General features: G+C 42.8%; 1 protein-coding gene across 2 annotated transcripts in view; it reads right to left on the reverse strand.

Moving 5' to 3' along the window:
• Positions 1-13,074, reverse strand: part of MED12L (mediator complex subunit 12L) — a 353,727-nt gene that overhangs the window by 266,500 nt on the left and 74,153 nt on the right. For both annotated transcript variants that reach the window (XM_068984811.1, XM_068984801.1), the window contains exons 6-10: positions 11,198-11,308; positions 9,905-10,174; positions 6,271-6,420; positions 5,344-5,443; positions 4,887-5,023 (exon numbers count right to left, since the gene is read on the reverse strand). In XM_068984811.1, the coding sequence (XP_068840912.1) occupies positions 4,887-5,023; positions 5,344-5,443; positions 6,271-6,420; positions 9,905-10,174; positions 11,198-11,308 (768 nt within the window). The remainder of the gene's footprint in view (positions 1-4,886; positions 5,024-5,343; positions 5,444-6,270; positions 6,421-9,904; positions 10,175-11,197; positions 11,309-13,074) is intronic.

The following is a 13,074-nucleotide window of genomic DNA, read 5'->3' on the forward strand; positions in this document are numbered from 1 at the left end:
CTATCCATGTCCTCAGGGCACCCGGAGACACAGCTGCTTCCCGCACCGCCCCCCCCACCACACCCAGCACAAACCAGGGGAGAAGTCACATGAAAGGAAGTGATCTGGGGGCCCTGGAAGGGGGAGGGGGACCCTCCCACCCTGCTGCTCAGGGGTAGGTCAGGAATGTGACTCCTGCCTGTGACAGGCTGTCAGGGCTTGGAATCCGCAGGAGGTCCCCACAGCCCCTATGGCAACTTCCTCGTGCAGTTATTATTCTTCTCTGCATCCAGAAGGCAGAGCAGAAATGGTTCTGAAACACTGAACAGGCAAGTATGTGAGTAAGTGTTGCATGAAACACGTAGCAGGGCCTGGAAGGTGACAGGCATCTGAGCAAACACGGCCCCCCCCACACACACAGATGCCGAAGCCATATTGCAAAAAATTGTCATAAATATTTCAGAAGGATCTATCCAGCGACTCTTTCTGATAGACTACTCAGAAAAGGTGACCAATCTGAATTAAAGACTTAAAATGTAGTTTTCGTCCTACTCATAAAATAGCATCATAACCAGAAAGACATCCTGCTTGGCTGGCAGAGTGATATACAATTGGGAGAGTTCACGTACAAATTCTCACATCCAGGTTCTCCTGAAAGGCTGGGTGATCACGCGACAGTGGGTCTGTAAAACCAAGCAGAAGCTGAGATAGGGCGCCCTCCTCAGAAAGTCCGGCCCTTTCCCGGTTACCTTGGCCCCATCCTCTCAGTGCCCTGCCCACTGCAGCCCACAAAACCTCACACTACACTGAATGCAAAGGCAAGCAGCATCATGCTAGAAGAGTAAACATCAAGGATTCTGGGTTCTGTGTTCACCTAGGCCCTAACTTGGAAGCAGAGGCTGGGCCACTGGGACAACAAGGCAACTGGGGGACGGTGGGGGGGCAGGGGGTGGCACGGGCGTGTAAGGGAATAATGCTTTCCACGGCCCAGCACAGCCCCCACGGGACACTGTCCTCCCCTCGTTATGTGACCACAGTTCAACCACAGGGGCAGGACTAAGGCTTCAAATGCCTTCATCCCATGCATTACTGCTTTCAATGGACTTTCACGGAATACCAAGACTGAGTACACACAGGTCTGAACCTCAGAACTCGTCTATCACCTGGACAGCTGCCCGCACCCCACCCCGCTCAACACGAGAGGGAGAGAACTGAATTTCCCATATCAGCAGTTCCAGAGAAAAGAGAATCCATGGGGTAAATGTCAAGTTTCCCAAAGAGATGTGGGGAAGTGGCTCTGCAGTCTGGGGCCAAGACACCGCTACCTACTTGGGCAAGAGCGAACCTCAGCCTGGCTGCAACTGCAGAGGTTGCTCGGCTGTTCTGTCGCCTATCATGTTGTCTAAGTCCTAAAACAAATTATGAAAGCAGCAAAGGGGAAGTGTATTTTAAAGAAGTGAGCTGTGTTTCTGAATCCTAACCACACCACTGTACAGAAGTACCACTCATCAGAGAATTACAGCTTCATCACATTGGTTCTTCCAATACAATACTGATAATGACTGTTATGTTATTAACATAAACAGTGACAACTTTTTAAGGCAAAGTGCTCACGTCTTCTTAGAGACAGAGCAAGGAAGTATTCTAGCCAAGGCAAGAAAGGGCATTAAGGCACAAGCAACTTGCCTGTTAGCAACTTGCTCAAAGTCACATAGCTGATCAGGGGTCAAAACAGCTCTGCAGCTCACACATGAATTTCAGAAATAAATAAAATTCAGTAGTCAAGAAAACAGTACGCGCTAGTGAAGAGGAAACACAGAGATGAACCACTGTTGTTTACATGCATATACACACAGACCTTGATATACACACACAAACAGATGCCAAAGTCATATTGTAAAAATTCTTGTTATAAATATTTCAGAAAGATCTGTCCAGTTAACTCTTTCTGGTAGATTATTAAGAAAAAGGTGACCAGTCTGAATCACGGATTTAAAATGCAGTTTTCATCTTACTCATAAAACAGCTCAGTAACCACAAAGCAACCACGCACACATCAAATTTTTCTGGAGTTGAGTCAACATTCAATATCATCACTCTTGAATGGGTAGCATGGACGTTCCTTCCAACAAAGTCTGTGACTCCAGCACACCCCCGGGCATATGGCGCCCTCTAGTGGCACACACTTCCCCACAGCCAATGAGGAACGGTCACTCCTTTACAAGAGCTTAGAGCAGCGACCTCCAAACAATTCTCACACAGCCACTCAGCTCAGCTGGGTTTTGTTTTGTTTTGCTTTTTTAGTAAATGCTTGCAATATACACATATTTATTTATAATTTTTATATGTTCATTATAAAACTTAGACCAGAGTTGCTTACAGTGTAAAGTCTTTTTAAATGTTGTCTAAATAGAAGTTCTAGTAATTTCTTCTCACACACACCCCTATCACAATAGCTCATCTCAACGACCCACTCTGGAGGCAACTGTGTGTGAGACAGTACAGTGTGACCACTCAAAAACATCAGACCTCATTTCTGTCCTTGAGAAGACACTCAACATTTTCTCCCTGAGAGGCTGGCTTGGTTGGGTGAATGAGGCAAATAATCCTGCAATGGGTTAGTTCATTCATTAGCAAGTTAAATGTCAGGCCAACCACAAAAACTGAAGTGGCTCTGGAGGATTTGGCAAAATTCCCTCCAAGGAACCATATCGTCTTGACTCAACACTTAGTGCAGGAAGCTCAGCAAATCTAAAAGGACACCCTGAATGTCGGGTGTCCCTACTGTCCTTGCAGATAGCTCACCTCTGTGTATTAAAAAGTAGCGCTGGTGGTAAAGAATCCGCCTGACAATGGAGGAGATGTAAGAAGCAAGTTCAATCCCTGGATGGGGAAGATCCCCTGGAGAAGGAAATGGCAACCAACTCCAGCCTTCTTGCCTAGAGGATCCCATAGACAGAGGAGTCTGGCGGGCTACAGTCCACAGGGTCGCCAAGAGTCAGACACGACTGAAGGGACTTAGCACGCATGCATGCATGTGTATTAAAAATCTTAGTACTCTTAAAGCCTTTTATCTTAAAAAAAAAAAAAAAAAGCTTTTATTACAAAGAGAGAGACTTTCAGGCCGCCACACCAAAAGAAGACAGCAATACTCTAACCTGCATCAACAGGCAGAATTAAGTAGACGTACCATCAACGTGCACTACAGAAATAGTGAGGTGTTTCTACCGAGACTCTCTCACAATGAATCAGAAAACACACTCCCAACATCCTGATGTGGCATCGCGGTCGAGAACCTTATTTTTGAGCAGCAAGGCGCTGACTTGCAAATTACTTTAAAAAAAAAAAAGAATGGTAGGCCTTGTATGTGTGCTCGGCTGTATCTGACTCTGTGCAACCCCGTGGAGTGTCGCCCACCAGGCTCCTCTGTCCGTGGAATTCTCCAGGCAAGAATACTGGAGTGGGCTGCTATCTCCTTCTCCAAGGGAGCTTCCCAACCCAGGGATTGAACCCGTTTCTCCTGTGTTTCCTGCACTGGCAGGCAGATTCTTTACCGCTGAGCCACCTGGGAAGGTATAAAAAGAGTAACCTGGAACAAATTCACATCACATGTAGGATAAAGGCTAACATGAAGGTTGGATAAGGAAAAGTTTCTGGTTTTACCCCTTCTTCCCACCTAACACATCCTCAAAGCCGAGGACGAAAATCAAAGATCAGTTAACTATAGTGTTCGTTCCTATATAGCACAGGGAAACAGAGCCATTATTTTGTAACAACTTTAAATGGAGTGTAACGTGTAAAAATACTGAATCACTATGCTGTATACCTGAACCTAACTATAAATCAACTATATTTCAATCAGTCAAATTAAATTGAATGTTCCTTCAAGACGGGTACCATGTGTTAAAACTGCATTCCTAGTGCTTCCACAGCTTGGATATGCACGCTTTACATGCATGTGGAAGCAGAGAAAACTTCTATTTCTCCCAAAATAAGGTTGAGAAAAGACTATTGAAAACTCTATGTTACTAGAGTAGTTCAATAATGAGACACTGAAGGAAAGCGTAAGATAAAAATTATCTGTGATAGCTAATCTCATGTGTCAACTTGCCTAAGTTACGGCTCCCAGTCTCCTGGCCAAACTCCAGTCTAGACAGTGCTGTGACGGTGTATTTTTTTTTTTTTAATGTGAATTAACATTTAAATCAGTAAACTCAGAATGAAGCAGATTATCCTCCATAATGAGGGTGGGCCTCATCCAATCAGTTGAAGGCCTTAGAGAAAAGAAAAAACAGCTTCCCTGTGTCTCCAGCCTGCTGGCCTGCCCCACACATTTCAGATTTGTTAACCTCTACAATAATGTGAGCCAATTCATTAAAATAAACATCTCTCTTGCCTTTATATTTTTACATACATATATATATATATATATATATATATATATATATATATATATATATATATAAAATTTCCTCTTCTGGTTCTGCTTCCGTAGAGAATCCTGTCTAAATAACTGTCTACAGATTTTTCAAAGACCATGACCAGAAGACTGCTCTCTGATATGCCAAATATTAAAACACATTCCCCTTAAATTAAAGCCAAACCATTATATCAAGTACAATCAGATGAAGGATATTCCACTAACACCAAAATGGTAAGTGTAATGATAAAAGGGCTAAGAAAAAGTCTTCCCAACCAATATACTTAGACCAAGCCAATGGACATTTCATTTTAACAGTGGTAGGGAATTTTAGTCCAAAACAATGATTTCAGGGTGCAGATATCTTACAAGATATTACACTTCATAGAAAAGTGTAATTCAGTTAATTGCCAGAATTAACTGAATAAAAAAGAAGGAAATATGCTAAGAAAATTAAAGGTGAAAAGAAGAAAAAAATATTAATTACCTCTTGGTTGTCTTTGTTTTGGTTTGCCCAGAAAATCTTATGATAAAGCGTCTCCATTGAATTGCTGGAATCCGTTCGGTCAAAACAGTGTCGATCCAATACCTCCAATGTGTGCAAAACCCGACTAATGGTCACCCCTAGATGCAGAAAGCAAGCAAGCAGTTAAGGAAGGCCAAACAAAGCCGGAGCAGCATACTACAAAATCATCATCAGGTGGGACAAAAGGAATTTTAAGACATTATTATTCTCAGCATAAAAGAATTGCCAACAAAATCAAACCTGACATTCTAGACAGCCCAGACCTAAAGGGCACAGACCAAAGAGCGTCCCCAAAACTCAGGAGGGAACGGCTGCCCAAAAGCATCCTTGTGCACACTGAGGACTGAGTAGCAAGAATCAGAAACACGGCATAAAATCCAGCATCCAAAAGCACTCCTTCTTCTGCTGGGTTCTGTACCTGCTGTTGACTCTTGGCACTTGTCAAAAGACCACCGAACTTCCACTGCACGGCCTCTTTGTTTTATCTGCTGTTCTACCTCATAAATCCTTGCCCGAACCTGAAAGATAATCACTTCTAATTAACTTTTGCTTAGAAAGCCATGGCAGCTGTCTAAATCATGTCAGGTTTTTTCCACGCAAGCAGAGCATCCCACAGTGATGAGCCTTGACTGCATTGTAGGAAATGCAGGTGGCTGCCCAAGAAGCGCATTTTAAAATTTATAAGTGCTGACTCTATGCCAGTGTTCAATGCTAAATGCTCACAAAAATAAATGCTTACCCAAAAAATCATTACAAGTGAAACACTTTCAGAACATCATAGAGAAAGGTCAAAGTTCTAAAATATCATCTTTGAGCCACTGTCCTATGTCTGAAAGCAACTAACCATGTTTTATTAAGAAAACTGCTTGGTTTAAAAGGAAAAAAAACAGAGCTTTTATGTTAAATATTTGTCCCAGTCCTGTGGTTCAAGTTTCTTCAGTCTTTGAACCAAATAACCCAGTCCTAATAAAAATAATAAAATAGTTACTAAATACCCAGACTCCCAGCTCTATAGTATATGACTCTACTAACACACAGACTCTGATATATTAACACTAACTCTGAGTGTCGTGATCTTATATCAGAACTACCACCATAATTACCGTCTGAGGGGCAGAAGTGTCTGCAAGAACAACCCAGCAAGATGTTCAGAAGAAAAGGAACAATGTGATGAACGTCTGCTGTTCAGAGAGCCTATGGACTTCCCTCTGCCCCCAGAGAGATGGAGCCGGAGACGGGAGGGCCCCTAAGAACCCAAGGCTGCTGCAACCAAGCCTGACCCACTGTGCCGTGATGCTGCTCCAGACTGCAAACACCCCTCAAACCACCATAACAGCAAGTCTACCTGCTGGTTGAAAGCTGTGTTTCCTCCCGGCATGGGGAGGCTGGAGGGGGCCACCTGCAGCAGATCCAGGGGCGAGCCGGGGTTCGCGCTCTTACTGTCGTTTGTGGAGTAATTCCACACCAAGGCACTTGGGCAACAGAGAGTAACAGTCTGGAAATAAAGTGGTAAAATTCAGATGTTTAGAGGAAGGAAAAAAACTATCACAAAAGCTTAAGAGCTTAAAGAAGAAAGTCATAGTTAAATTACAGTTTCCAACGAGTGAGCTTAAAACATGAACATCTTTTCTAACCCCAGTCTCAACTTTTCAAATGGTGAGACCAAAAAATTATGACAGAATTATTCATTTGAATAGGTAAAAATACACCTATTGAGAAATTAAGGAATGTTCGAATTTATAAGCTAAATTCTAGCACAAGAAACCTAGGAAATTTAATAAAAAGTCAATAAATTTTAAAATTGTCTCCTGAAACAATGTTTTTCATGCAATTAAAATATGTTAATTTCTAAGGCTGTAAAATCTAAAAAGATTTTTTTTTTAAACCTCTCAAATAATGGTATGATATGTAGCCTCATGCGAAGAGTTGACTCATTGGAAAAGACTCTGATGCTGGGAGGGATTGGGGGCAGGAGGAGAAGGGGACGACACACGATGAGATGGCTGGATGGCATCACTGACTCGATGGACGTGAGTCTGAGTGAACTCCAGGAGTTCGTGATGGACAGGGAGGCCTGGCATGCTGCAATTCATGGGGTCGCAAAGAGTCAGACACGATTGTGCGACTGAACTGAACTGAACTGATGTAGCCTCATAAACGCTGGGCAGGCAGCAACCCTGGACAGGGCCCGAGCAACACACTTTTTTTTATAAAAGCCAGTTAGCAAAATTCTTTTAGGGCTTTCAGGCCACCTAAAGTCCCTGTTACCTACTCTTCCTTTTTGTTTAAAGAATATAACACCTATTCTTAGCCTATAGGCTGGACCTGGCCTTCAGGTTATAGCTTGCCTACCCCAACCTTGGACCCCTGTAGACATTTTTTACTCTGTCAGCTTGCACAAAGCAGTTTCTGTGACCAACTTACTTACACATCACAACCACCCCAAGCAGTAGGAAGCGATATTTCCCAACTGTTCCAAAAAGGAATGGAAGCCACGGAGGAGATGAGCGACCAGCCCAAGGTGATTTCAGGCCTGGAAGCACTACACTCACTAATCCTAACTATGGATTAGGTTCTCATTAAATTAAGTACTATAGTTCTATAATACTATAATTATTACAGTTCTCATTAAATTAAGCACACACCCTGTGCTGAACACTGTCCTGGAAGCGACAGTGTAAGAACTGTCCCCAGCCTCCATCCACACATGGGGAAACAGAGGCGCAACGTGAAAGCTACGACCTGGCAGAGCAGAGGCTACAATCAGGGCGGTAATGATTCTAGAAGGCATCTTCCCCAGTACGCTCTTCTGCTACTCAACTATACCAGCTCAGAGAATGAATGCAGTCTTTCTCTTCTAAAATGCAAAATTAATGATTAAAAAACTAAACTCTGAGGCCTAGGAGACATCTTCATGGAAACCAAATGGCATATATGAAACTCAGGCCCTGAAGCCCACCAGCAGGAGCATTGGTCTTCACTGGTCCTCATCCCATTGCCTTCCTCTTCTCGTCTCTTGTCCATGGGGAAGTAGCTCCCTGTGTTAATTCCAAAGCCTCTGGTATCCAGGGCACCGATCCATCCAATAGTCCTCCGCTCCTAGTCTCGGACTCCCCTCTACCAGTGTACCCTTAGCTTAGGAATATGTTCAGGCTTGCCCATCAAAAAACAAAAAAATTTTTTTTAAATCTCCACTCACCTAGCACCAAACTCTCTTCCCTTCACAGGAATGATTCTCAAATCTCCAACGTTCCTCAACCCACACCTTACCATGACTCCTCACTATCATTCACTGACCATCTCAACCACCATGTCAGTCTCAGTCATCTCCTTATCAGACCTCCCCAATCACCTGGGCACTGTGCACTACTCACTCCTCTTGAAACCTCCTGCAGTGCCCACAGAGGCAGTCCCGCATGGGGTTAAGAGTGTGAACCCTGGGTCCCAACTGGGTGCAATTTCCAGGTTCGCCTCTTACTTGCTGTGTGACCTGTGCCACCACCGCATTATTCCTGTTACTGGAATGATATTGGCTCCCTTCTCATAGGATGATTCTGAGAACTAAAGGATGCAATATACCTACATCCCAGAAGAGTGCCTAGAACACGATAAATGCTACTGCTATCATTACAACTGAATTATGACCATAACAGTCTCATCATCTTTGTTTCGATAACAGTACTCTCCCACCTCACTCTTCTCTCTCCAGCCTGGCCAAACTTCCCTGGTCACCTCTGGGATCTTCCCCCCTGCTATCTCTTACCTACTTGTTCCCTCTGGGCCACAGATCATCCCTCACTACTAACTCTTTAGGAGATCGCTCCCTCTCCAGTTCTTGACCAGCCAAGAGGCCCTAAGTGGCCCAAATCCATACCCCTGGTCTGTGGTCTGCCCCCGTCTTCAGAATCAGACATGCAACCATCTCCTAAACATATCAATTGGAGATAAGACAGTCCAAAACTGAACTTACACAGACTCATCCAAACTAACTTTTTCCTTGTCTCTCTCTCCCCTATCCTCCCCACTCCCAAAGACCTTCCCTCTACTGTGGCCAAAGCAATCTAACAAGCCACACACTGACCATAAAACTCCGGGCATAAAACCTCCCAATGACTTCCTAATTAGAAGGCCCACAAGGGGTCTTCTATCCCTGACCCCCAACACATTTCACACTTTATGTTTCAAGAAAGCCAACCTGCCCACAAGATGACTTACCAACCCTCCGGGCCTTTCTCCACGCTGTTCCCTCTGCCAAGAACAGTCTACACCTTGTTTGTTTGTTTTAAACCAATATGATAAGTGCTAGACCAGACCACTTCCTTCAGAAAACCTCCCTGAATTCTAGGTTGAATTCCACTTCTCAAATCAGCCCCCTGAGTGAGCATCCCTCCACCAACCTTCCCTCATCTCAGCACATGGACTCTCAAAGCCCTTTACTAAAGAGCATGAGACATTAGTAGGAGCCTAAGAAATGTGACCTGAACACTGATCTTTGAGCTCCCAGGTCTAGGACAGGGCTGTATCTCACTCTTGTCAGCACTGGGCCAGTGGCTGACATCCTCCTGGACAACACAAGCAATGATGCTGGGCAGGTAAAGAGAGTCTGAGAAAACTATTCAGATCTTAAACGAAGGCAACCATCTCAAGCTGCAGACTGAGGAAGCTACATAATGCTTCATGGTGAAGCTGTCTTCCCCAAAGGACAGTAACACAGCTGACTTATTCCATGGGTTCCCTGAACAATTTTTCAATCATAGAACAGCCCCAATAAAGAACTATGATAGCCATCTAGACAGAAGCAACGAATCCTCTCGCGTCTGTGATCCAACACAGGGATACAAGAACAGGAAACTTCCATCTATCAGTTATTTAGACCAGGATAAAACTAGAGTTGTGACGTGACAGTTGAAGCATCACCCCCAAGTCCGCTGTTTGCTGCACAGAATGTGGGTGTAAAGCAGGAAGGGCCGAGGACTTACCTGCAACATACAGCTAAGTCCATAAACCAGGGGGCCATGCTGTGCACAGGAAAGAAAGTCGGAGAAGGCCAGCTGCACAGGGCTCATGCCGGGGCCAGAGGGCCCGGGGCTGGGGGCCCCGATGCTCGAGCTGTTTGGGCCTATTATCACATGGGGCGAGTGGGTGGCAAGGAGGCTGGGGCTGTCGCTCAGCAGCAACGCCAGACGCCGGGCACAGAAATAGGCGAGACGACGGGACAGGTATGCCGACTGGACAAACTCATCTGAATACTGAGGAACACAAGGACACCAGCCTTCAGTCACGTCTCAGGCTACTCGGTGAGATGACCATTATAATACAGGCTTCTCATCATTACAAACAAAAACAAAAGCTTTCAGAAGTACTAATACAGACCAGTGCTGTCCAAGAGAAATATAATGCAAGCCACATATGTAATTTTAAATTTTCCAGTATCCATTGGGTGGCAAACACACACACACACACACACACACACAGATAAAATTAAAAGAAAGATGTGTTTTATTTGGCCCACTATACCTAAATCTAAAGTGCTATCATTTCAACATGTTGTCACCACAAAAGTATTAGTGAGATATTATATACCACTTTTTCCATACCAGGTCTGAAGCCTGGTGGGCACTTCAAACAAAGAGCACATGACAACGTGAACTTGTCACATTTCAAGGGTTCACGAGTCATGGCTGGCTAGCTCCTAGAGCAGGCATCACAGGTACCGACGTCTCGGGGAAGACACAGATCACCAGTATGGTGTGGTCTCTGGAAGGGGCTGGCTACTTTTCACTGGACACTCTTCCGTATTGCCTGAATTGTCAAATATATGAATTACTTTTCCAGGAATTTTTCTTTAAATAAATTTCATCCAGACAGCCTAAATTTTAACACACCTTAGGACAATCATGAAAATACGATGTTCCCACCCTGAGGGGCTCAAAGAATATTAAAAGAATGTAGAAGATCCTCTATATCCCTAAAAAGAGATAATGGGTTTTGTTTTCACAGAGATCTATGTGAAGGAGACAGTATTTAAAGAGCTGTTTGCTCAGCTCAGGGACGAGGGAAATTCACGTGAGTGAGAATACTTGAGAGGGACACATGGCTAGTACAAGTGACCTTTACAACTTACACAAAAGCCTCTTATCACTTCGAGTGTTGTAGCATTAAGATCTTTCCTCCTTCCATTTCAAAAAAGCCACCTCTACTTACCTCTTCATTCTTACCAGACTCATTCCTTGCCCATAAAATCAATTGGCTCACGATTACATGTACTATACCTGCAGCATTAGTGGTAATAAGAGTTTAAGAAGATCATCATCCATTGGTCTGATCTTTTCTAACACATCCAAAATCCATGTCAAATATTCGTGCTTTTCCAGCATTCCTTCCTTAAATGAACAAAGAAAAATTACACTGATAATGTTAAAGCAAAACCAACTAAAATTCAAAAAAAAAAAAAAAAACCCACACTCTTATCTTTATGTGTAAGTATAATTTTACTATTGTTTTCCTTGTTGCAAAGCAGTCTCATTGGTGAAAGTTGAAATTCTAAAGAATGAAAATAACTGGTGTTATTTTGCACAGTTGGCTTGGAGGTTTTTTGGGGTTGTTTCTGCATACCTCCCTCATTCTAAATTGATAAAAATTAATTCCTACAAGAAGGAAAATTTGGAATGCCCAGATTCCCAGGGCATGTCAAGTACCTGGCTAAATTTCAGTACACTAAGAACTCATAGTACACTGGTGTGCTGCAGTCCATGAGGCCCAAAAGAGTCGGACACAGCTAAGCGACTGAACTGATGAACTCATACTCACAGGAGGAAACTTGGCCAATGTTGACCACTACAAAGAACAAAGCACCTATCATACCATCATCTCCAAAAGAGGCTGATAACCTCATCAGAGCCAAGGTCCTCTAGTAGCCTCTTTTGCTATCCTAAAAGGAATTTCAGATACCATAACCCACCTACAAAATATAACTTTAAAAATCAATATAAGGGCCTATAAGAAATGAAAGGAATTTATAATAAAATGATATATAAACTTCTGACATAACTACACTAAAAACAACATTCCCACAAATTTCAAAACCGTTCCACAGGGTTGGTATGGCCCCCCTTAAAATAAGCACTGTTAACATTTTCATCTATTGCCTTCATATATACACACACACAAATAAATACTTCTTTATGACATTCTATGTACACATAAATTTAATGTCATATTACAGCTTTATGATTCACATCATAAAAGAGTCAAGACAGAAACAAATGACCTAAATGGGAAAGAAATCCAAAAAAGGGAGGGGTGTGTGTGTGTGTGTGTGTGTGTGTGTGGGTGTGTGTGTGTGTGAAGCTGATTCACTTGCTGTACTATAGAAATAAAACACTGTAAAGAATTATACTCCAATAAGATGTAAAACAAACAAAGATAAAAACAAAGTTATGTTTAAAGTCACTGAAACTTTTATGGTCATTCTGGTAACAATCTTAGTAGTTAAAATGAAGCCCTACTTTGTTCCTAGCAACTCTGATGTATCTATGGACCATATAACCAGCGGTCCACTACCATGATTATCGACAATGCATTTTAAAATATACTGCTAAATTACTGTTTATGTATTTAAAACATTACAGTGACACCACATTCATGATATCAAAGTTTTCACTTATTGCTAATTTCTTTTCTTGTCTGCACCAAGGGATCTTAGTTCCGCAACCAGGGATCAAGCTCGTGTCCTGGCAGTGAAAGCAGGGAGTCCTATCCACTGGACCACCAAAGGATTCCCTTTATTGGTGATTTCTAATTTTTTTAATGTTTCAGCTAACAGTTTAGCTACAGGATAAAGTGCAATTTAAAATTATCAGACCAATAAAGTAAACTTCATGTTAAAGAAATAAATAAAATGGAACTTTGCATTAAGGATTAAGAGATGGTGAATGCAAGGTTCAAAAAAAGAGAGAATCTCCATAAGCATGACTTCCAAGGATGACATAATGTTCATCCTCAAGATGCTTTTGTTATGCACCCGTACCCTTACTTATGCGTATGAATGTCTGCACACACATACACTCCAGTCAGTTTCACACTTCAGATTACAATGAATTAAAATATAATTAACTTTTAAATGTTAACATTAAGGTTAGATTCATCC

This window comes from Capricornis sumatraensis, chromosome 1, assembly GCF_032405125.1.
Source record: "Capricornis sumatraensis isolate serow.1 chromosome 1, serow.2, whole genome shotgun sequence".
In the NCBI taxonomy this organism is placed as follows: Eukaryota; Metazoa; Chordata; class Mammalia; order Artiodactyla; family Bovidae; genus Capricornis; species Capricornis sumatraensis.